Here is a 23,870-nt window from a genome sequence, read left to right as displayed (position 1 = left end):
CAACTTTACACAATAAATATAGCCGGTTCAGTGATTCCCGTGTCGGGGTTCAGATCACTGAACCGTCCATTTTTATTGTGTAAAGTTGCCAGATCGAGGCTGTGCATGCCCAATGGCGGAGTGTGAAAAGAGCGAATTTGGGTGGTGTTGTTTCTGAGGAGCCTTGAAACCCCCACCCCCTAACAAACCCTGATGTGAACCCAATTTCAACACTCTGCCTTCTGTAAGCACAGAATCTCTACCGACAACAGCAAATACAAAACTAACATCGCTTAGCACATTATCAGATTAGCTTAGGCTTAATTTTGCACATGCATGTATTTTCAAACATAGCAAAGGATAGTTTGCTTATAATAGGGTTAGCATACAAACCCTGTGCTAGGTTAGCAGTTAGCAGATTGGCGATCAAGGCATAACATTCTGTGGTTAGAAACTGATAAGAGGCACTCGTAAGATGGAATTTTGCGTCGGGGTGATGTAAATCAAATTAGGTTTTGCCCTTCACCGACGTATAAACACTGTATACTCAGTGGTCGAGTGGTAAGACATCTGCACTAGAAAGCAGGTGGTCATGGGCTTGAGTCCCACCCGAGTGATTTTTTCCAACTTTTACTCGGGAGGTAAAACACCGAGTATACAGTGTTTATACGTCGGTGAAGGGCAAAACCTAATTTGATAGAGGCATGTTATGGGAGAATTTTGAGATACTTGGTGGCAGCCAACACACCAGTCCTTTTCTCATCGTTTGCATCGTTTTGAACATGTGCACATTAACTTAAACATGTCGCAAACAATTCAAAAAGACTGGTGTGTTGCTGTCACCAAACCATCTCAAAAGTCTTCCATTGGGCTCCAAAACACTCAAGGTCATATCAATCAACAAAACATCTGACAATGAAAGCCATCATTTTGTTCACTCTTTAATTATTATACATTTCATACACACAGGTATTGATACAAATGAGAAGATGATACAATGTTATTGTACATGCATATTGCATTTATATCAAACCACCGGTCAAATGTCCACAGGTAAAACAGCTACCCAAGCGTTACTTTAATATTTGTCACCATAGCACAAAGTAAAAGTCTGTCAAGAGCCAATGTGGCCCATCAGGCCGGCGTTTATCTCCGGTTTCAGTAGCAAAAACGACTGCGAATATTTCTATTCCCCTTGGACAGGATTCCAATCCATCGCAGGTTACTCCCCATCAGCTAATGCAGGTACCCATTTATACTCCTGGGTGGAGAGAAGCAAGTGGGCATGAAGTGGCTTGCCCAAGGACACAACATATGGCCAGCGGCAGGATTCGAACCCCTGACCCTCAGATCATGAGTCACGAACCCTAACCACTAGGTCACACTTTCCCATTTGTCACTATATTGTACTGTTAAAAGTCAACATTTTTAACACACCAATCAAGCAGTTTGGCCTTTCCCATCGAAAGTCAGTGTCAAGTGACCGCAGCACTCATTTTGCAAACGTAGAGTGAGCCAGTCTATAGACGTTATGCATTGCAGGTAGGTTGGTTTAGTTATTTTAATTTAGTAACAATGCATATACATAAGGCTACTCACGGCCATTCAAGCTGTACAAAACCATTTCCCTATATCTCTGCCTTTAATACATAAGGTCTATAACACAGCGTTTTTAACAAATAAACAACTTATTTCAAGCCATCAAGCCCGTAGTGAGGGGATTTTGATAAACAGAAACAAACTTAACTCATTTTTGGGGGTCTGACTTGCACTTCCTATCTCTAGCAAGTTTCAGGAGCACAACCACTTAATTTTTTTTCTACAAATGTATTTGGTCCCACTTTGCAGTATATAGCCAGCTGTATTTTCATGACCCAGGCAATTTATCCCATACTTTTTCAACATTATGTTTTATGCGTTGTAAATTTTTAAATGCAACAATTACATATTTGCGCTGGCCCTTAATGGTCACTATACAAGACCATGACCCTTACATACATGTACATGTAATTGCAGGTCCACTGTTGGGTCAAATCACGTTGGATCTCTGAGAGTTGCTGCCAAGCCCTGTAATAGAAAAAACAAATTGCACATTTCATATAGAAATGATCAAATGGGGTCGAACTTATGCCAATTACATTAACAGCCTATCATTTTAGTTTACATGTTAATTATAGAAAGAAAATATAAATATAGAAGGGTTTCTTATCTTTGATTGGATGCTAAAAATACAGAGGACTTTGGTAAATTAAATAAAATAAATTAAAAATAAGTTGTCCGGTCTGATATGGTCACATCCCCCCCCCCCCCCGGCAAACAAGGTCAAAGTTCAAGACACTAGAATGGAATGTGACAATGTCTGTACCTAAAAAGTTTGGTCTTGTTTGCTCTGATCAGTTGAAAGAGAAAAGAGAATCACAACAGCGCATCACATTTAATTCATTAATCATAATGCACAACGGCTTCTTTTAGTATTGTTTGGAAGTGTTTTTTTTTGGTTATAAAATGATTTAATTCCTGTTCCAGAAATGTTAATCCTGGTTTCACAAACAGAGACCTTGTGTTAGTTATTTTCCAACGATGGTCGCATCGTTGAAAATTGAAACAAAAATTTCACATCTCTTGAAAATGACAGCACACCAGGTGCCATGATTACACAGGATGCTTGAAACTATTATTCACTTACAGTCAAGTATATTTCATAACAATTTGGTTGTTGTTTTTTGATGTTTGCAAATGTTGTGTATTACCTTTAAGCTCTCATATCTTTTCTGATATTTTTTTTAAAAGTTTGACGTGAAGGATGAAATTGCTGTAAAATCAGATTGGATCACAAGGCCTAGGAGGCACAAGAAATAACTTACTTTAAGTTCTTCAAGCTGATTGAGGTTGCTTAGAGATAATGGACCAGTTGGTTTCGACTTTTCAAGACGTGACGAAAGGCTGTGGAAAAAATAGAACATTTAAAGGTGTTGAAAACAAAACTTATCATAAAGCGTTAGGCTTTAGCACATTTTCTAACCATCCAATTTCAAATTTATCCAATTATGTATGACAACAAAGATGGTAGATCTTGTTATTGTGTACTAAGAATTAAAAAAAAAGGCCAACCGTCTGGTAGATATCTTTTTGTCTTCAGAGATTCAGTTTTTCAGAATTGTATAGGGCATTATTTTTTAGTTAATAATAGTTTTGGAAACACTATTTGCACCAGCACCAAAATTCACTGAGGGCAAGACAGGCAGAATTGTTTGACTTGAGTCAAGTGCTCGGATTTAGTCCATCTCAATTTGAGTCACAACTCCAGTCACAACTCAATCTCCACTCAAGTCAAAAGACTTGGACTCGGAATTGACAATCACAACTCAGACTCGACACTCGTGACTCGTGACTCAAGTCGATGGTTTCCAGAATGCTGCATGCATCAGAGCTGCCTTATTTGCATCATGCAATCAGGGAGATTCTGTACAACTACCAGGGACATATTTATAATAACATTCAACATAATAGGGCAAAAGTTCCCATAATCAGGGAGATTTACACATTTAATCATCAGAACATGGAAAGATTGGTTTATTTTCAGAAGATTTTCTGCAGAATCGGGGAGAGTTGGCAGCTCTGCATGTATGCGTAGCCAAGCAATCACAAGTTACTTGTTACTTGAACTCGAACTTGAGCTAAGTGACCCGCTACTGAGAATAAAAAAACTCAACCCAAACAACTTGGTACTCGGACTTGGACTCAACCGAAAGACTCAAGTGTGCCAAGAGAGATTTAATTATCAAATCTTGTGAGACTCAACTCTTGAGACTCAAGACTTGGACTAAAAATACTCAACTACAACTTGATAAAAAAGACCTACTGAAATGTATAATTCTTACCTGTGAATGGCTTCCTCAAGAGTGCCTATTTCCTGTCTTGTGGCTTTCAGTTCCTGCATTCAGCAGGACAAAAACAGGACAAAACAAATCTGAAGACTAAGTCTTTACATACCTGAAGCAAACTAAGTCTTTGACAATTTACATAAACAAGGTCATGAATAAAAAATGTTGAGACATCGCACAAAAAAGGATGTTAGTTGTAGTTTTGCTTCCTTCACAGGGTTCCCAGCACTTTATGAAAACAAAATTCTCTAAGTTTCCCCCGATATTTCCCTGAGAAACTTCCAAAATTCCATGACAAATATTTTCACCATATGAAGTTGCTGGGACATCAAGAGGTGGTTGCAGCAAGGCAACTTCATTTTGTAAGATACTGATATGTAATATGTACACTGCATTAAAACACTAACATGACTAACAAGCCATCAAAGCAGTTGATGAAAACAATTGACCTATTGCGTTAGAATCGCGTTGACACAGCCTGTGAAATATTGTCCAATTACATGTAAATACAAATGGACAAACAAATGGACAAACAAAACTCAATGGTACAAAAACTCCATAGGGTTGTCTAAGGGGCATGGCTAACTCGCAAACGGCGACTGGCCAATTTGGAAACAACTTGGAAAAAACTGGGACACATGGCACAACACACACACGCCAAACTGGTGAAAACCTTTCCCTTCTGGGTCACTGTCAAATTCCCTGAGTGTTTCCCTGATTTTTGGTGTTTCTCCAAAAATCCCTGAGTTTTTCCTGACTGGAAAATTGGAAACTCATTTTCAAGGTTTCCCTAATTTCCGAGTGGCTGGGAAGCCAGCTTCAGTGACAGCAATCAGAAAACTCAGAAAACTCAGAAAATCAGAAAACATTCTGACTAAATTGCTGTCTCAATTCAATGGCCATTTTCTTATTTTACATTCGGTCCAAGCTTTGTTTTATGCACATTCTTGCAAGTTCATCATTGATCCACATTACACAGAGACTCACAAAATTAATTATTTATCATTATCTAAGTTTTTCCAATACTTTTTCTTTCAATTGTTTAATTTTGTGACCAAAAACTTGATGAAAGGCACCTGCCATATCAACTAGAATTACAAAGGTGACTAATGAAACAGAAATATTGGTTTTGTTATTTTGCCGTGTCCACACTCACAAGTTGAACTTGAATTTCATGTACAAACCTCTTCTACTTCAGCTTGTTTGTCTTCCAAGAAATGAACCGTTTCTTCTAAAGACTGATTCTCTGTAGTCCTACTACCCTGCATGCTCATACTGCCCTGTAAGGAAAGGTAAAAGTTATAGAAATATTAATTTCACTAATTCAAGCGATTCACAATGCAGAGCGCCACCAATAGTTTGCCACGGAGAGTTCATTTTTCCCAGTGCATTGTGGGAGATGGTCGACAAATTCGCAGCGCGAGACATTTGAAATTGTTTGTTTTTTTCGGTCAGTAGTTTCGTAAATGAATGATTCGAGTATATGTTTGCCCTTTTCTTTTCTTTGTATCAATATGGTGATTTTTGGTAAGGCGGCAGAATGCTCTGCCCCAATCTATAACAAATTAGCTCATGTGTCTACTGACACTCATTCAAATGGGCCATATTTTGTCGACGTAAACTTGGAAAGTTGACTCTCCATGGCAAACTCTTGGTGGCGCACTGCATTGTGAATCGCCCGAATTGTCAAAATACTGGGTATGACAACAAAAATGGCTTCCATGCTTTATGGAAAACAAAGGTACATGTACCGGTAGGATCTGAACACATTTACATTCTGTCATTAAATTCTGGTCAACAGTGCACACATGCAGGCGCACACAGACCGATGATTACTTAATGGCAGTAAAAAGCCACCAATGCACGTTGGTAAAGTTACGTACGCACAGTGGAAACCACTGTCATGACCTATGACCTCAAGCAGACTACCAGGACGCTACATGCTTCTATAGTGCCCAAAAGCCGTCTGACTTTTGCCCGAAACTACAGGATAACTACACTGTTGAAGGTACGGAATTCAAAGTTTGGTTTGCTAATATGCAGTTCAGTACATGTATTGGGTTTTGTGATTATAAAGTGACAAAATAGTTCTGATTTTTATTTGATTTTCTGCTACCCTAGCAACGGACCTTTCCACACATGTTGGTATACCGGTTGTGTGGCTTACTATATAAGGAGGAAGTCCAGTATTTAAGCCACATTCATGGGACTAAGCGAGGGGGGTACACCGAGTCAATTGCAACAACGCTAAAAATGTCATGTCCGAGGAAACCTGTATCTGCTCCGTTCACAAGCAGGACAAGTACCTACCACTTCATTAGCAAAGAAAGTACGGTAATCCTTACTTTCAGGACCCCATTCCTATATAAGGTTAAAAGACTCACCAAAACAGCTGAATATGACACTCAAAAGTGAAATTCTGATATAAGTTATTGACACATTTGAACATTTGGCAATGACACCTCTTGAATATCAGCAGGTTTAATTTTGTAGAAAGAGCTGGCAGGGCTTTGATTTATGAGGGGTTAAAGACGACGATGACAAACAGAAAATAAATTTTAAAAGCAACTGCAAAAAACTGCAAAAAAAGGTAGGAAAGTCACATTTTCTTTGAAAGTGCTTTCAAAATTATAACTAACATGAGTTTGTCTGAAGAATAAAGACTTCTTTAGCCTGCAAAAGTCACTTTGGTACTGGACAGTCATCTGCAAAAGTCAGTTTTGAACAGAACTCGTACAAAATAGAGGTGTCCAAAAAGTAAGGATTACCGAAAGTACAGTTGGGGGTGACTGAACGATGCCATCTTGCCTGACTACGCCCCCTGGTGTATGTGCGTCACACACAAGGAACTGTGTGCGCGTCAACCAGCGAACTGTGTACGTGTGTCCTGCCAATGGGACGTCGTTGTAAGGCAAAAGGGCGCCCTCTTTTGTTGGCACACGGTGCCCATAGTACTCACATGCAGACCTTGTTTGTACCGTCGTTGGATATCCTTGGCAACCTTTTCACGCACAATTCTACGCTGTCTCTGGAACGCTCTGTACAAGAGACGGGCGTCTGGATGGTCCCTACATGAACAAAGATTTGTTATTACAATCTTGACAGTTGTGTTAATTCAATTACTCCATTGCACACAACACACTTGAACCACATTTACTTGAAAATTGGCATTTATTTCACATACATGACATAGCCCAGAATCATCCACAGGGCTAAGCCCTGATTCAAATTTTAAGTTTGTGACCAAATTTAAAGAGCACAAAAAAGGCTAAAACTGTAAATTACATGAAAACCTATATGTTGAGGTGTTTTTTTCCCCTCAAATTTCTTGGCAATGCAAGATCCTATGCTCGCGTGCATTCACAGAAAGCTAAACATCTTTAAGTGGAAAGATTTCCATATACGAAGTTCACTCAACACCCTGTGTACAAACCCTCTAAGAAAATGCTTGTATTTTCTCACTGCTCAAATTGACTTTGATGACATGAAATTGCTATCTGAGGGCTTGTTAGTCAATACAGAGGAAAATTAGTGAACTTCGCATATGGTAATCTTGCCCTTTAAGTACTTATGAGATGAAAACACACAAATTTGAGTTTTAATTCTCTTCACTTAAGTTTAATACTAGGAAGGGGTCCTTAATGTAATTGATGCCCATGAAAAATTAAGATGATGTTGTGTAGAACATATTTGTAACTTATGAACAGATGAGCATGATGTGGCTGCTCACCCCCCCCCCCCCCCTCCTCAATCTGCTCCTCAATCTGCTCCCCCCCGGGAGGCGCACCCCCCCCCCCCCTCCCTCTGAATTTGGAGTAGCAATCTGAGTGTTAAATTGTACGCTACCGGACTTTAATACTGACCTATACTTGGGTGGAAACAATTCTTGAAATTGCGGGAAAGTGTCGAACGGTCCCAAAGTGACAGCGGGGTCCAACAGCAGTTCCGCCAGCAAGTTGACGGCCGCCATTTATTTTCAGATCGCATACGATTTTGGTTGGCGTGCAGTCTGAACGGCGTTTCCACTCAATGGAATAAGTGATTAAGTCTCTCCGTTTTAGGAAGCTCAGAAGTCAGAGCCGCTTCATCTCCATTTAACTTGGTAGTTGGTTACGCTTTATAATCAGATGTTTTCAATTTATGCGCGCGAGTGATGACTGACGATGAGTCGAATGTGGGAACGGAATCTGCGAGTGAGTTTACAAATGACAGCGCCCTCAGCCGGTGGCAACTAAGACGCTAAAACTGGTAAAAGTGCGATGCGAGTCCATCAAAATATCAAAATGATCCCTGCCAAAGCTTAAAATTTCGATGCCTAAAAAGTGAGACGCCGATGGCACATATGAACACCGTTGTTTAGATTTATACCAAGATTTATAGCGATTTGTGATAAATAGCACGTGACTTATAGTATAACATATAACTGCACATCGAGATCCGCAAGCATGCACAATGCACAGTTCCGCAAGACATCGGGCTTCACCACAGCAACAACTGGCTCCCACTCCAGACTAATAGGTCTCCTATACCCTAGGTCCTTAGCTACACCTTAGACAGTTAGGTCTCCTATCCCCTAGGTCCTTCCTCTACTGAGACTGCAACCCTACTGTTCCACTTTAGTGGGCACACCAACTATTTTGCTCTAGATCCCACCTACTTGGCATCCACACAGGATGCAACTTCACACTTCACCGATTTCGCTTTTCCACTTACGTGCTTACTTTCTTAGAGTTTAGGCACTCTCCTGAAGACGGTCAGAGCATACTGACCGGAACATCGATTTTATACCTCTGGTTCTTTTCAGAACCCGCGTTCTCTTAGTTTGGAAATTATTCGCGCATGGTGTTTCCGCAAACCTTTCATTATTTAGTATCTACACCATGCAAAGCCTCAAATCTTACTTAATTTTTGGATAGTTATATCATATGGGAAAATTAGAGGCTTATTTTGGTTAATTTTCAGGGGACAGACCGACCGACCGTACCCATGGGCGTCGCGAGGGGGGGGGGGGGCAAGGGGGGGGCACTTGCCCCCCCGGAAAAGCCCCCCCCCCAAAAAAAAAGACGCGAAAAAAAAAGAAAAAAAAAAGAAAAAAAAAAGAGGCGCGAAGACAAAGTGGTGTAAATTTAATGAGTTGGGGGGGGGGGGGGGGAAATGTCCCTGCCCCCTCTAAAACTGATAATTCGAAAATGTGTTGAAAAATACAAGCATTTTTAGTCAAAATTTTTTTTGCCCCCCTCTAGAAAAAATCCTGGCGACGCCCATGACCGTACCACGTACCAACTGACATGCAGAAGCCCCTGCCAGAGCTTAAAAATAGGATAGAAAATTCTTGCTCAGTAAAATAAAATAACTTACCCTCCAAAATGTACCGTACATTGTGATGTGTGAGAGATTTTATTGATTTATCAAGAAAACAAGCGTGTTTTTTATATTTATATTCCAATTGTTTGTACTTTTTATGTTTGCTCTCAGGCCAATATTTCTCAATTGTGGCTCATTGCTTGTAGTATTGTCGGCATGGGGGAATACAAATAAATGTACATTTTCTGTAGCTGATGTAGAATGAAATATTTTAAACAATGATTGTTGGAGGCCCCAGAGTGTTTGAAGATGCGGGGCCACGACCCAGCAGCAGGGCAGCGTGATATCAGCCGATGGCTCGTCCGTTTGTAAGTAGCACTTTGACACCTTGAAAAAACTTCCGATATAAACGACCCGCCAAAAGCGTGGAACACAACAGGCAACAGGCCTGGGCGGAACCAGGCATTTTAGCAGGGGGGGGGGAGGGTTCATCTGCCAAACAATTCTGAAATGTAGACAGGTTTTTTTCTGCGGACATTTTTTTTCCTCTGAAAATCAAATGGGGGAGGGGGCGGGCGCGCACCATACTTTCAACTGGGGCCCGGCGCCGTTCAAATCCTACAATTATTAACACTATATTACAGAATAGCGTAGTGTACAAATACCCCCTGACCAAGCTGCCTTTGTCCGTATTTTGTGCAAAAGCGGACGTTATTACCAGTATAGATTTTTTGGGGTGTGGAGCAGGGGGGGGGGGTCGCATTATAGGTAAATTCTATGAAAAAAAATTGTTTGACAGAGCTCGGGGTTGACCACCCCCCCCCCCCCCCCCCCCTCATGGATCCGCGCCTGCATGGGTTACTCTTGTACAGTGCTAGTGTGCTGGCGCGACGTCATACCATATTATACGTCGTGTCAAAAAATGTATTACTTATCATCCTGAATAGGTTGTTGTTTACAATTACAAATGGAATTAAACCAAAAAAAATTGCTCGATGAGCTTTCAAATGAGACATCGCACGAAAACAAAAATCGGCCCATATCAGCAATCAATTAATAAATTTCAACTTTCGAATTAAGAGTGGGACACTCCTAGCCTAATGCGTTCTGATAGTGCGCGCAATTTCAGAACTGGAGCGCGTCATTTAAAACCAACTAGTATATTAAAACTGTGTAAAGGCCTGCAAAAACAAACAAGCAAATTTATTTGTTACAGGACATAATAGTTCATTACAAATTCGCTCGGAAAAGAAAATAATTTTTTTTTTTAAAAGCACGTTGGCCCTATATGTATACGAACTTTTAAAAATGTCATGAAAATTTGTGCGTGACGATGCAGTATTTCAATGATCTCTAAAAAAAAAAAAAATAGATGCTGCGTTGCTTGATGTTTTTTGTTCTTTCTTTTACCGATATTCTTAGCGCCGATTTTACCCACCTCAGGGCAGTGGCGTAACGGGTGGGGGGGGGGGGGGGGGGGGGGGTGCACAGTCAGGGGTGGATCCAGGAATTTTCGCAGGGGGGGGGGTTATCGTCAAAAAAACCCTGAAATGTAGACCGGGTTGTTTCTTTGGACCAGTTTTCAACTCCAAAAATCAATAGGTAGGGGGGTGGGGGTGGGGGCTCGTTCCATACTTTCAATGGGCGCGCTGTTCAAATCTGTCGATTATTAACATTAGATCACAGAACAGTGTACATATAGGCCTACCCCCTAACAAAGCTGGCTCTGGCAAAAGGCGGACATTATTACCACGGTACAATTTTTTTGGGTGTCAGAGCAGGGGGGACTTTCACATGTTTTATCATGAATTTCTATATATTTTGTTTTTGTTTTTAAAAGAGCTGGGGGACCCCCCCCCCCCCGGATCCGCGCCTGACAGTGGCAAATTGCAACCGGCTACAGATCTTAATAGCGAGCCAGGCGGGTACGTGCGAAGCAAAACGGGGCCGGCGACATCGGCTGACGGAAAAAGCGTGACACGTCAGTAGGCGGCGATAAAGAGCGCCACATACTGTCCGAGAATGATCATAAGTGTCCGCTTTTGACAGTGTCTTTATGGGTGCAATAAACTGCCACAGACCCCAAGACAAATCCCCCCACTTCAGAAAGTCAGAAAAAAAATACCCACAATTTACCCTCCAAGGTGTTCAAACACACATCAAAATTAAAGCTTATTTTTATCATCTTCAAGGCTTTTCAATTTTTGGGGGTAATCTAATGATTTTTGGGAGAAAATGTCCATCCGAATAATGATAGCCCCTTAAAATATAGGCCTAGTTCTGAAGCCCATCGCCATTTTGAAAAACGTTGCCTACACTCCATTGCTAAATAGAGCGCTTTTAAGGCCCCAATTTAATACAAATTGTACAGAACTACAAGCTCACGTTTCAGTGCACGACTTCCACCTTTTTTGTACGAACCCTCAAGTTCATGGCCCACAATATGCTCAAATACTGAAGAATTTGAGAGCATGCAAATCGTGATTCGGCCGGCGTAGGCAATCTCGGACCGATTTACCGGCCTGCACCTAGACTGTTTCCCGGCCCCATCTCAAGATATTTTTGAAGACCAAAGGACAATGGGGTCAGGGAACCAGACTAGCCCGCACCCTTTAAACAGTTGCAGCAGCTTTAATTATGTCTTTATGTATATAGGCCATGATAAGTTATCCAGGATGCCATCCCTACTTTCTTCGCAAGATTCTGTGAAGCTCATCAGCCCTTAATCCCGGCCCAGCGCCCTATATAGACCCTGTTTGCAGGGTGGGGGTACGAGCGAAGCGCTATCTAAAGGATGTACATCGGCATCGTGAACAGCGCCCCTATGTGATGTCCTGGTGTAATGTTGTTTTCGTCTACATTTAAATATTCGTTTTTTTGAAATTTAATGATGCAACTTGTTGTTCACATTATTTTTCACGAAAACAATGTTTGATAACAGGCTGATAAAGGACTGTTGGGAACAGCGAACGGAATATAGGCCTGATTTGCAGTGTTAACAAACAAATCGGTAAAATAATTATCGTTTCCTTTTTTTATCTAACGGGACTGACACCTCCCCGCCAAAATTCCTGGACCCGCCCCTGAACGCACCTGATGCCTGTTTCAAAAAAGCCTACATAATAATAGTGTTGATTGTTGCGTAACGATAAGTATGTTTAGCATACGTATAGACCTACGACTAACGAGACTGCCGTATACAATTTTCCAAACAAAATTTGTTTGTAAAATTCATTTAATGAAAACAGATGACTCATTATTGCCCGAAATACCGACTTCTGTTCGTCCATGGAGCCAAAACAGATGCACACAGCAATGTTCCTCGTTTCTCCGCCTATAGTTAAGACAAATTGTTTTTGAGGAGAATTCTAAGAAAGCCTGATGGCCGAGTGGTTAGATTTGTCGCCCACGAATCGCGGAGTTCGGGATCGAAACCTGTCTGTGTCTCTTTTTGCTTTTCAACGCACGCATTCTATTCAGTCATTATAATAAGATGTTTAATTTCCCGTCGTAAAATACCAACAGTACCTTAGCTTAATCGGTGAGCACTGCGGCTGGTACTGTCCGTGAGTTCCAGGTTGGCGCCTTCGTACAGGTTCAGGGCATGTGGTCCACTCGGAGGATCAGGGCTTAGGGAGCCGCCCTGTTCCTCCCTTAGCTCTTTGCTTCTACATGGTGCCTGGCCCTCCGGGGTTACATGGATGGACAGGGAAGGAAGTGTGTATTGGCCGGGAACGCCGAGATCCCGAAAGAGTCCTAAGGGATTGCATGGGGCATTGTTATGGCCCATCGCGATCCCTGAATGCTTGGCTAGCACATAACTTTTTGATTTTTTTATCCTATCTTTTATACTTTGGTTTAGTTTGATATCTACAGCTGCTCGGCAGGTCTACGGGTAGTATTAAAATTGAAACAAAATTGTCTATGTCATAAATCAATGAATATTTAATAATTGACTATAATCAAAACGAAAGTTCGCTCGATCAATATGACTATACCATTATTAATGACGCATTTAAAAAAGTTGACGTAAGAAACGCCGTATACAATATTATAAAGGGAAAAAATAAAGATGTACACTGTTATAAAAGGCCTAATAATGAACATTTATATACCGCCAAAATCCGCCTAAAAAGACGCTCAAGGCGAAGTAAATAACCATTATTATAATATTAAATTAAAGAAAAATAATTGTAATTGTAAACGTGAAAAGGTGTGAAAATATCAATACAAAGAATTAATGTCAAAGATAAAAATAGTAAAACAAGAAAAGCTGAATAAACACAAAACCCAAATAAAGGGAACAAAACATGAACATAAACAAGAACAAATAAAAATACGCCCCTTTAAAAAATAAAAAACCTGCAATTTTTACATACAGGAATCATATATGAAAAAATGTAAAAGTATCCAAATTAAATACATACATTATATACACACACAAACATTATACAAACACACATATACATTACCAATAAAAGCCATAGATACATTGAAAGAAATAATTGATGATATAACAGAAACAAGCAAATTAATGATGATGAATATAAACGACCCGTTATATTACATCTTGAAAGTAATGTTTCTTTAATTGTGAACATTCCCAAAACAATATAGTAATTCGCTTAAAACTAGAAATATAAAATTGAAAAACAAAGTCGTGGAACACCCGAATGTACATTAGGGATTGAATTAAAAAATTCCATTACATGGGGCTTTTGCTTTTTACTGTCATTGACATGCAGGCGCGGATCCAGAGGGGGCTTTGAGGAGGTCGAACTCCCCTACCCTGTTCTGACACAATTAAAGTCAAGCTATTCTGCAGTGGTTATTATGTATCTGACGGGCCTGAAGTCTGATGGGCCTGAACCACCCCCTCCTCCCAACCCCACCCGATATCTTAGACTAGTGCGTACATCATTTTCTTCTAAACTTTCAATCAATCATTCAATAAATAAAAACTAAAAAATAGCAAAATATGGAAGGTATGACGTTGAGTTTCGATGAATTTTTTTTACGACTTTTCTTTGAGCTAATTCTTCGAGTAAAATGTTGGCAGCACGGTAATTCGGTTAAGTGAAGAAAACAACTTGGGCGCCGTCAGACAGCGTTTCACTTGTGTGGGCGTTGACGAAAACCACGGGCTATTGACAGGAGTCGGCGTCACCAGCTACTCCAAACGCGGGGCCAGCGTCGGCTCGTAGCCCGCTATGATGCCGGTCCGAGTTCCGCCGCGCCACGCGGACGTGACTTATTTGCATCGCGAAGGACCGTCTAAAATGCCACTTTCGCTTTGTTTTTAACGCTCAAGAAAGGGATGTTCAACCCATGCACCCACGCTTAAACTCTCATCCTCAGTTCTTTTTTGTGTGTGTGTGTGTGTGTGAACAATAATCGATGTCATTTTTTTTTAAAGTTTCTATCGATTGCGCCTCTCCTCAATACAATCAAAATTGATGGCATTAAATAAAAAAAATGATCGCATTTTCTTAGAATGTTTTGAGCTTCGCTACCTGTGGCCTTTTGTGCCGGAGCCTACGTACCGTGTGGGCGCGGCTCCGTTCTCAACATTAAGCCTGTAATCTGTCTTGGTGAATAGATTGGTTTAGTTAGAAGTCAGGTTGAAGAATATTGTAGTGGATAAAAAAAAAATGTTTGGGAAACCTCACGCGAAAACAAGGCCCTGGTTTCATTAATCTATATTAATTTTTTTTTCTGACGGTATATGAAAAACAAAAATTCTTCGTAAAGAAGAAAATGTGTAGGCACACTGATAGCTCCAAAGGCTGGAGGATTAGGAACCTATATTGGGAGACGCAAGGGCGTAAATCCCGGGGGACCCGGAGATTTACCTGTCGTCGACTCGGATTAAAGTCACTGAGGAGAAGAAGCAGAAGATCAATGCTCCGTTTTAAACATGGGAGAAATATCCTGGGGAACATCAGCGGATCTGGGGCGGGACTAAGCCCGGCCCCATGAACCGGGGCTGGAGTCGAACCCGGGCCACCAAGAGGAAGTCGAGGAGAGAACCACTGCGCCAACTTGACTCCCCCAAGTTTTGAGGGCCTTTTCAGGAAATTTGTCTGCGCTCTTAATTCACCTTAATTGCGGTGTTTGTCGGCGTCTTGACGAGCAGGGGGTGCATTATCATCTCCAGCTCACCGTGAAATGTAAGAGACGGATTTATGTCACAACAAAATTGTTATGAACGTTCCAGTGAGTCGCACACGCGCTCGCCACGAGTGCGTTTTTTTCCTAATTCGGTTCCGGTCGAAAGCCAAATCCGGTTTACGGCCGCAGGTGGACCGGATCCTACCGGCATTTCCCTGCTACCCCTCCGGGACCCATCCCTGTGTTATTGTAGCTGATCATGTCATGATGAGGGTGCCATTTTTATCATCCAACCGAGTCGAGGTGTAAATTACAGTACCTTCTTGGTATACAGAGCCATGGTCTTTAGTTGTTTACGAGTACATTCCTTGCAAATTAAATAACATCCGTGGACGGAAGGCCACCGAGCGCTCTCAGCGAAATTGCACATAAAGCTGCTCTACCTTTGCTCTTCAAAATCTTCGCTCTTTTCCTCTAACAAGAATTCTTTAGTACTCTGGCGAAACAAAGCTACGTTTTTATATTTTGGAACTTTTCAACTCTCTGCAAATACGCTTTTATTTTTGGGGGTTGGTTGGCATGCGACCACGCGCCAATAAACGCCTTAACTATTGTCGGACCCCATTACAGTTGTATGCATTTTGCCTTTATCGAATTTTTCAATTTGTGTGTTTCATTTTAACGAAAAAAAAATGCTTTTTGTTTAGGTGTTTGCAACACTGGAACAGAAGTGGGTTTGTTTTTATTGGTGGTTGTTTTTCGCCTCTAAAGTACCAAAACGATCGATCCCTGAGTTATTGTCATGATGGCTGCAAACAACTATTCCACATAGGCCTAGGCCTAATTCGTAAATTAATGAACCTCAAAAAATGAATTTGTCTCATTCAAAAAAATTAAACTTGCTTGAGTTTATCTTTAATAAAGACATTCCTCCGCCATTGTTTATGCTCCGTTACCTTTGACATTAGGTGTGTATTATGTAAAGGTGTGTTTTGATTTGCTATCGGCGCGTGTTCGACTGACCCATGTCTCCCCGTTTTTGCAAACAACGTCAAGAACCATTACAATGTCCTCCGGCCCACGTACACTTTGTGCATGCCGCACTTGTGTGAAGTCAAAATCAAACAAACATTTTTCAAGTACCAATCGACCTATCCTTTGAGGCAAGCAATGAAACCGGAGCAAGTCGCTGCGTCATCAGGCCCGTTTTACCCCGCCCCCTTCTACCAAAACAAAACCAACATCTCGGACATCAACATTCTTAACACTAGTTTGGAGTAAAAAATAAATAAAATATCGGCAGTAAACCAAATGCAGCATTCACATTTTTGTTTAAGATTCGCTGTTGGTCCGTGTAGGCTATACGCTTTGTTTTACGCATAACTGAATCGCATATTAAAACATCCCACGCTGTCTTTCTGTCAGTGTGTCAGGTTTTATTGGTAGTGTGCGGAAGCACACAGTGCAAGGGTTAATGGAGAGGTATCCAGTGTGCGCCGGTCCTATGCTCCGATTTCACTGTCCTCTGAAGTCACGGTTGGTAAGTTAAAAAAATTCCAAAACATAAAGCTATCACACAAATCATAACGTTGCTGATGACAAATAAAAATTGCTTCACCAAGGTTTACGACGCCCACTTGGGGTCAACATGCAAATTGAGGTGTTATTATATGACTCCACCCAGCTAGCGGGTGCCGCGCAAAGCGCGGCATCCCGCTAGTTTATCAAAAGAATAATAATTGAAAAGAAAAATTGGTCACACTTATTTTCAGATTTCTTATGATGTTTGACGCGGGGTTCTTGTCTGAGCCTTTTTATACTGATGTAAATTAAATTGGTATACATGTATTCATGGGCAAACATTGATGTTATCTTTAGGTAAAAGCATCCCTAACTTATTAATAACAGTTACTAAAGTACCGTATCAAACACTGTCATGTCTGCATCTCGCGTTTCTACGTCTTTGAAGCCATCAGTCGACAATGTCAGATTCTTGAACTGGAAATCTTTAAACTACAAAATGACTACACAACAGCCCCCTCACGTGTCAAGAAATGAACACATTGTGTTTAGTGGACACTAAAAAGAGTGTCCACTTTTCAAGAGATTTCAGTGGAACCGGGTGTCCCAATATTTTTAGACGGATCAGAGGACAGTTCTCTGAGTCAACGGTGCCCCTCTGCGGGTCATTTCGACTCAGAAGCCTTGGCAAAAAGGTGTCATTTTGACCCGGAAAAGTGTCATTGTTGACCCAGAAAATGGCTATGCCAAACAAAACACAGATTCCGGATCAATGTGACCAGGGAGTTTCAGAGCGTATATAGATATATGCACAATTATCTTCCGACAATTTATTTCATTGTTGGAAGGTTGAGACGTAGCTTGTCGGATTTGGTATTGTCTTGTTTTGTCATATTTTGTCATCATCAAAAAGGCTGATGATTTAACTTTTACCACAAACTCTAACTCTTAAAAAATGTTATCAAACAAAGATAAACAAATAGCATATCAGATTGTATTTTCTCCGTCGGTCATTGCTCGGGGAAGATCCGTTAAACACGTTCTCTCTTGCGGAAACATGCCAGTTCCAACCCACGTCTTTTCTCGCAGCGCGCGCGAGAGCAAGCCCGAGTCAGATCAACACGGTAGTGTGGATTTCATGCTTGCTCCATCATCTATTCTCCCCACGTTCTGGACGAGGCAGCAAGCGGCATCTTCCTCACGATGACGGCGGATGGAGACGGTCACACTGTAGCCATACCACGACCTTTTTTCTTTCTCCTTCAGGGGCGAATGACTACTTTGACGTCACGAGTCCTTGATTGCTCAAGTGCTTAAGAGTCCCTCTTCACATGAGATACCCCCTAACGGCGATTTTTTTCCCTTCCCCTTCACACGCTAAATTGTGTTTTACATGCACGCGATGCCTGATTTGTTGCCTTCGGCAAAACCTGTTTGTATATACCTATTCACAAATTCCTTTTCTAGTCCAAAAATACAAAATAGTATTAAGTGAGTGTAAACTGGATAATACAGCCTCTGGATAACAGAGAATATCGTAAGGCCTGGGCTTCTAGAAAGTCCCATTCGTAGAAGGTACTGTTGGGCAGAGGGGACGTTTATCTTCCACAACCGGATGTAGTCACTGTATCTCAGCGCGCACGCGTAGAACATACCACGTGATTGAAGTAATATTTCACGTGATGGGGCGGGGGGGGGGTTACAAAATTCAAATCGAAACAAATTAAATGCCTCGGTTGCACAGACGATTTGGTATAAATTGTGGTGGCGTGCAGCCCGCGCATCCGAAGAAAGATTTTAATCGATTCCGAAACATTATTATTTTTCTGTCCGCGGTCTCCAACTTTTCACTGGAGCAGAAATTATCTCTCGTTTGTGACTCACGGTTGGTGGGAGATTATACGAGAAACGTCCCTTTGGACAACTGACGCATGTGCCTTGTAGTCAGTGATTGTACATGGTTTAAAAAAAAAATCGGAAAGGGAGCTGGCCTTTGACTTGTTGCGACGTTCATTTAAAAAAATCATTTCGCTTGGTTTCACGACCGATCGGCCTCTTTTGGACAACCTTATTCTATGTCCGCTCCAGCACTACCTGAACTTTACAACCGATCGTGTGGCAATCGCATGCAGTCACTTACACCGCTATATAACTCGTGGCGATACCAAAATGCGTAAAAGAGAAAATGTTGTGACGTCATCGAATCAATGTTTAGCATAGCTTGCTTGAGGATTTGATCATATTAAGGTTATGTGTCGAACGTGTATTGTTGGTTCTAACTTTTGTTTGCCATTCGATATTTTGTTTAAAACAGCACCTGAATAAATCTCCGTCAACTGATTGGTGGGTCATTGATCACGTGTCCAGTAGACATCGGGGTTTCAAAAAGCTTTTATGTCTTTAGGTTACTCCTTATCCACAAATTCTTGAATTTCTGCTACGCTTTCTTCCCAAGTGACCACAAAAATGAAATGTAGCAACTAAAGGTATTCACACTGACCTTTATATAACGACCGGAAGGCACACGAAAGCGCTCCCATTATCGTGCACAAAGAGGTGAAACTTCACTAAGTCTTGGCTGCCATTTTCATTGATCACCAATAATAATATTGTTGTGTTGATTAGTAACAATGGATGCAAAGAGGACTTCGTCTCACGTGGCGATGGGGGTATTTTGTGTCGATGGTTCTAGCTTATAATTGTCGTGGGTTTGAGTCCTCCCCGAGCAAGCTGATGTTTCTCTTCCCTCGTATGGTATTGGATTGTATACTGAGTATAACAAATCCAATCCTGCGTATCCCAATGAAACAAAAGCACTTACCTCAAAGATGGCTGCAGTGCAAAAGATCCATACAGCGAGCTGTTATTTCCAAAATTATCAAACCGCGCATAGTACATGTATATGATTTAACTAATGAACCACATACAGGCCCGGATTACCCAATAGGCACAGTAGGCACTGTGCCTAGGGCCTACGAAAAATTTGGGGGCCTACGAAAAATTTGGGGGCTTACAAAAACTTTGGGGGGGGGGGGGCCTACGAATATACCGCAGTGTGCCATAAAAAACATAGGCCTACCCATCCAAACACCCAAGCGCAGAGAACAGTTTTTACAAAAGTTTTAGGGTCTCAGAATTTTCGAGTTCACCAACTGACGCTGTACAGCATGTATGCATAGGCCCTACGTATAAAATGTACGTGTAAAGTCTGTCATTCCGAAGCACGGTGCCAACAATGGGCGTCGATCGGTGGGGAACGGGGGACATGTCCTTCCCCAACGATTTTTGTCCCTGAATAAAAAAATGTAGCCTACATTTAATTTTATAGCTCAGAACAGCTGATTTTATGACTCCAAACTCAAAAAAGACGCTTAAATGATGATCTTGTGCTAAAACTTTGGCAGTCGTCAGAAATTGCCTCAGATCGCACCACAGCGCTACTATAGAATCAAATTTTCTTCAGGGGCCCTGAAGCGGGCCCCGAACCCCACGCCGTTTAGGCTTCGCAATCACATAATTGGTACTGAACAAGATATACATGTATGTACCACCCTCTCTTTTGAGAAGATTTTTGAACGTCCACGGCCGGGCTTTGGGCACCCCCCCCCACTAGTTCGCCGGTACAGATTTACGCCGCTGGCCGTCATTGCACTCACATCTTCACGATTCTAATCATGCTACCGGCTGACGTTAAATTGACATTGTATTATAATGGCATCATTCCCTAGACTTAGCTTAAGTACAAGAAAAGATGAATTTTCCCAAGTACGCTGAGGGAGCTGTATTAGAATCAGACAAACACAATTCCCTCGTAAATATTTGTAAACGGGTCAGTAGTTTGATATAAATATAATGAGGTTAGGGAAACTTGCTAGAATTTCACTCAATCAGCGCAATATGGCATTGCCGGCCTTAAGTAGCGCGACGCGAAACGATAAGACAGAATGAGGACGAGCTTGGTAAGGTTAATTGCTCGCAGTGACTCTGAATAGTCAACTGCTCGGTACTTAAGAATGATAAGAAAAGACTTACGTAACAGCATTCATGCGTATATAGCGCGATGCTGATGCATCTTTCGTGCAGCAATGAAACACAAAGTAACTCTCCCACTGCGGAAACAAGTATTATGTTCTAAACGCAAAGAGTAAAGCACCTACTGAAACAGCCTAGTTGTTAAGCTGTCTGACAGCGGACCCAGGGGTTAGGGGTTCGAACCCGCATGGTGTCATTTTTTGGTTTTCGATGCCCGCGCTTCTGTCATTTAAGAGTGTTAATTTCCCGTCGTCATTTACCAACAGCAGTTAGCTCGGTCGGTCGGTAAGCTGACTCACAAGTTGGGACTGTCTGCGAAGTCCAGGTTGGCGTCTGCGTACAGGTACGGGGTTCTTTTGCTGACTCGGCAGCAAGGCTTAGGGTGCCACCTCGTTTCCTCCCTTTATGGTGCCTGACTTTCGAGTTACATGGATGGACAGGGAAGGAGGTGTGGTGGGCCGGGTACCGAGACCCAGAAGAGTTCTATATGGAAGTCGGTAAGGGGCTCATTGAGTTAGGGTCATAAGTCCGACTCCTGAAGACTTGGCTATCGCCACATAACTTTTTGTTTTATTTTCTTTCTTTTCTATTGGAGGACGATTGCAAGAAGATTAATTTGTTATATTGAGATCTTGCAATTGTACTGTAATCGTTCGAAATTAATTTTTAGAATTGCTCGAAAATACAAAATCCAATCCAGCTATGATGTTTTTATTTCATTGTCGCAAAACTGCATGTACATGCTCAGTACCTTTGCGCATACCTTATTCAGGCCTGTTCCCTAATCCCAGACTGCGGGGGGGGGGGGGGGGGGTCTTCAAATCCTATAGAGTGGAATTGTTTTATATGCGAGCGCGAAGCCCTGAAGTTGTGGGGTCTGGGGACGCTTAAGAGCCCCGGGAATTTTTTTTGGATTGCACATGCTCTGTTACGCAAATATCAAAATTGTAGCTTAAATCCCTATCGAAAAATGCCCTCGTTATATTGAGACGTCACTAATAAGAATCAGCTTAATTCGTAACTGCCTGCGAGCGAGCACGTGCTTGTGTTTTGCACGGCTGTAGCTGTCAACCCCCGTATATGAAGCGACTTCGCGCGGCAGCTTGCGCCGACATGGCAGAATGTACAATCTTTTTGCCATGGGTTGCAGAACCTAATTTTAGCTATGCGGAGTTTTGAGCAGCGGTGTTTATTATTTACATTCTCCACTTTGTTCTTATTCCCTCTTCCTTTCCCCTTTCTTCTCCATTCTTCGGAACACTGTTGCCTATAGGGCCTACGAAACACTTAATCCGGGCCTGGCCACATAATGTATTGAAAAGAATCAAGTACTAAAATGCCTCTTTTTAGTTGGGTGTGTTCAAAGTCTGTATAGGAGTTTGTAACATTTTAAAAAATTTTCTAATAAATTGAAATATCGGTTTTCAGTTTCCATTTCACTATTCTACTCATTTTGATCAATTGACTTCGGTAGCAGCACAATCCAGAATAATGCGGCCCCGTAATAACGATTTAATCAGTAATTTTCACGATAGGGACGTGTGCAATTTTGTTCTGCAATACGCGGTCAATGAAATGAAATTGTTTTCTTCACGGCACAGTCTGCCTGCGTCGAAAACTTTGACATTTCGCGAGAACGATGGGTCGGATTGTTTAATTGGTTTGGAAACATGCGTAAGAGGAAAAGAACGTGCGGCGTGAGATCGGAAACGGATGCAGACTCCGGAGAGGGGGTGGGGATGAAGGGGGGGGGGGAAGGGTCGAAGGAATTCCTTCTCTGGATCTTCTCAAGACATGGTGCACAATGGCAGCGGTGTATATACCGTACGATTAGGAGAGGATGGGGCGACATTTTACCAGTTTTGTTAGCTGTTTTTTTTTTATTATTGTGAACGATTAAGAAACATTTGGAAGTATTCGCACTTTTAAACATCGCCATCTGGTTAGAATCTAAGCTGACGTTTGGCATGGACGAAAATACATCTTAAAGAAAGCATGTGGTCCCAGACCCCAGTAGCTAGAAATGACAGTATATCACAAACAAGGGCAGATCGGGGGAAGGGGGGGGGGGGGGGCAAGGGGGCCATGTCCCCCAAGAAACGAGCCCAGTTGTTTGTTTTTAAGTGACGTGGCACAACAAGGCGGCCCGTGACTGCGAACACCACCATCTTTTGCTCGAAAAATTGGTTAAAGTGGTCAAAAATTGCCTCAGAGCGCACCACAGAGCATCTGAAATCCAAAGAAAATGGGGGCCCTTAAGCGGGCCGTCAACCCCACGCCGTAAAATTGTGGGAACCCCTTTTTGGGGGGGAAATTGTTTTTTTGGGGCCCCCATAAAGTGTGTTCTGGATCCGCCCTTGATCACAAAGAGCTATTAAATACACAAAGAATGATGGCGGGGTAAACCATACTAATTTATTTACCCATTTTCCACAGGGTTAAGAAATCCTACACCCTACTCTAAAACAAGGAACACAAGGAAATTAAAACCATTGATCAGAAAGCTTAGTAAGAATAGGAGTCCGACACGAACCGTTTCTTCATCAATGGCTTCACGCATGCGCAGACTCCCGTCCATTCATTGAGTGGATATCATCGGGGGTCTGAGTTAATGATCCTCCTTTCGCTCACATCCGCAGTAAAATGTCAGGGAAAAGTCCATTCTCGTCCAGAGGTCTTATACAAACACACACACGCCCCAGACTGCGGATTCCTGCCCGGTGATAATCGAGGAGATAATAAATCAAGAATAATTTAATCGGAACCATTACTTATTAACGACCCCAATTACTGTTAACTTACGGACGTCAGAGAAACAAACGGAAGATTCATTCATTTCGTTTAACCAATCGTTTCCCGGCAATTTCTAAAAAGGACATGTGTATTGATTCTGACGTCTCCTTTCAACCAGCCTTCATCCCATCATATATACCAGAACGAAAAAAGGTCCACCTCTCATGAAAAATGGATTTTCCTCCCGTGGCCGCGTTGCTAGGCAATCCCTATGACGACACCGGGCTCTGCTCCACAATTGTAATT

At 41.9% G+C, this 23,870-nt stretch overlaps 1 protein-coding gene across 1 annotated transcript; it reads right to left on the bottom strand.

Annotated features, from left to right (window-relative positions):
* Nucleotides 1–1,648: 1,648 nt before the first annotated feature.
* LOC119746319 lies at nt 1,649–8,077 on the bottom strand. Its single transcript, XM_038223200.1, has 6 exons — nt 7,727–8,077; nt 6,823–6,931; nt 5,048–5,143; nt 3,861–3,913; nt 2,844–2,922; nt 1,649–2,046 (listed from the first exon to the last, which is right to left on the bottom strand). Exons 1-6 carry the CDS (start codon nt 7,831–7,833, stop codon nt 2,014–2,016), a joined length of 477 nt encoding a protein of 158 aa, XP_038079128.1. The 5' UTR covers nt 7,834–8,077; the 3' UTR covers nt 1,649–2,013.
* Between the last annotated feature and the right edge of the window lie 15,793 nt (nt 8,078–23,870).

The sequence above is a fragment of the Patiria miniata genome, unplaced genomic scaffold (assembly GCF_015706575.1).
Source record: "Patiria miniata isolate m_02_andy unplaced genomic scaffold, ASM1570657v1 HiC_scaffold_7, whole genome shotgun sequence".
Lineage (NCBI taxonomy): Eukaryota > Metazoa > Echinodermata > Asteroidea > Valvatida > Asterinidae > Patiria > Patiria miniata.
The sequence above is the reverse complement of the archived record's forward strand: the minus strand, read 5'-3'. Positions and strand labels throughout refer to the sequence as shown.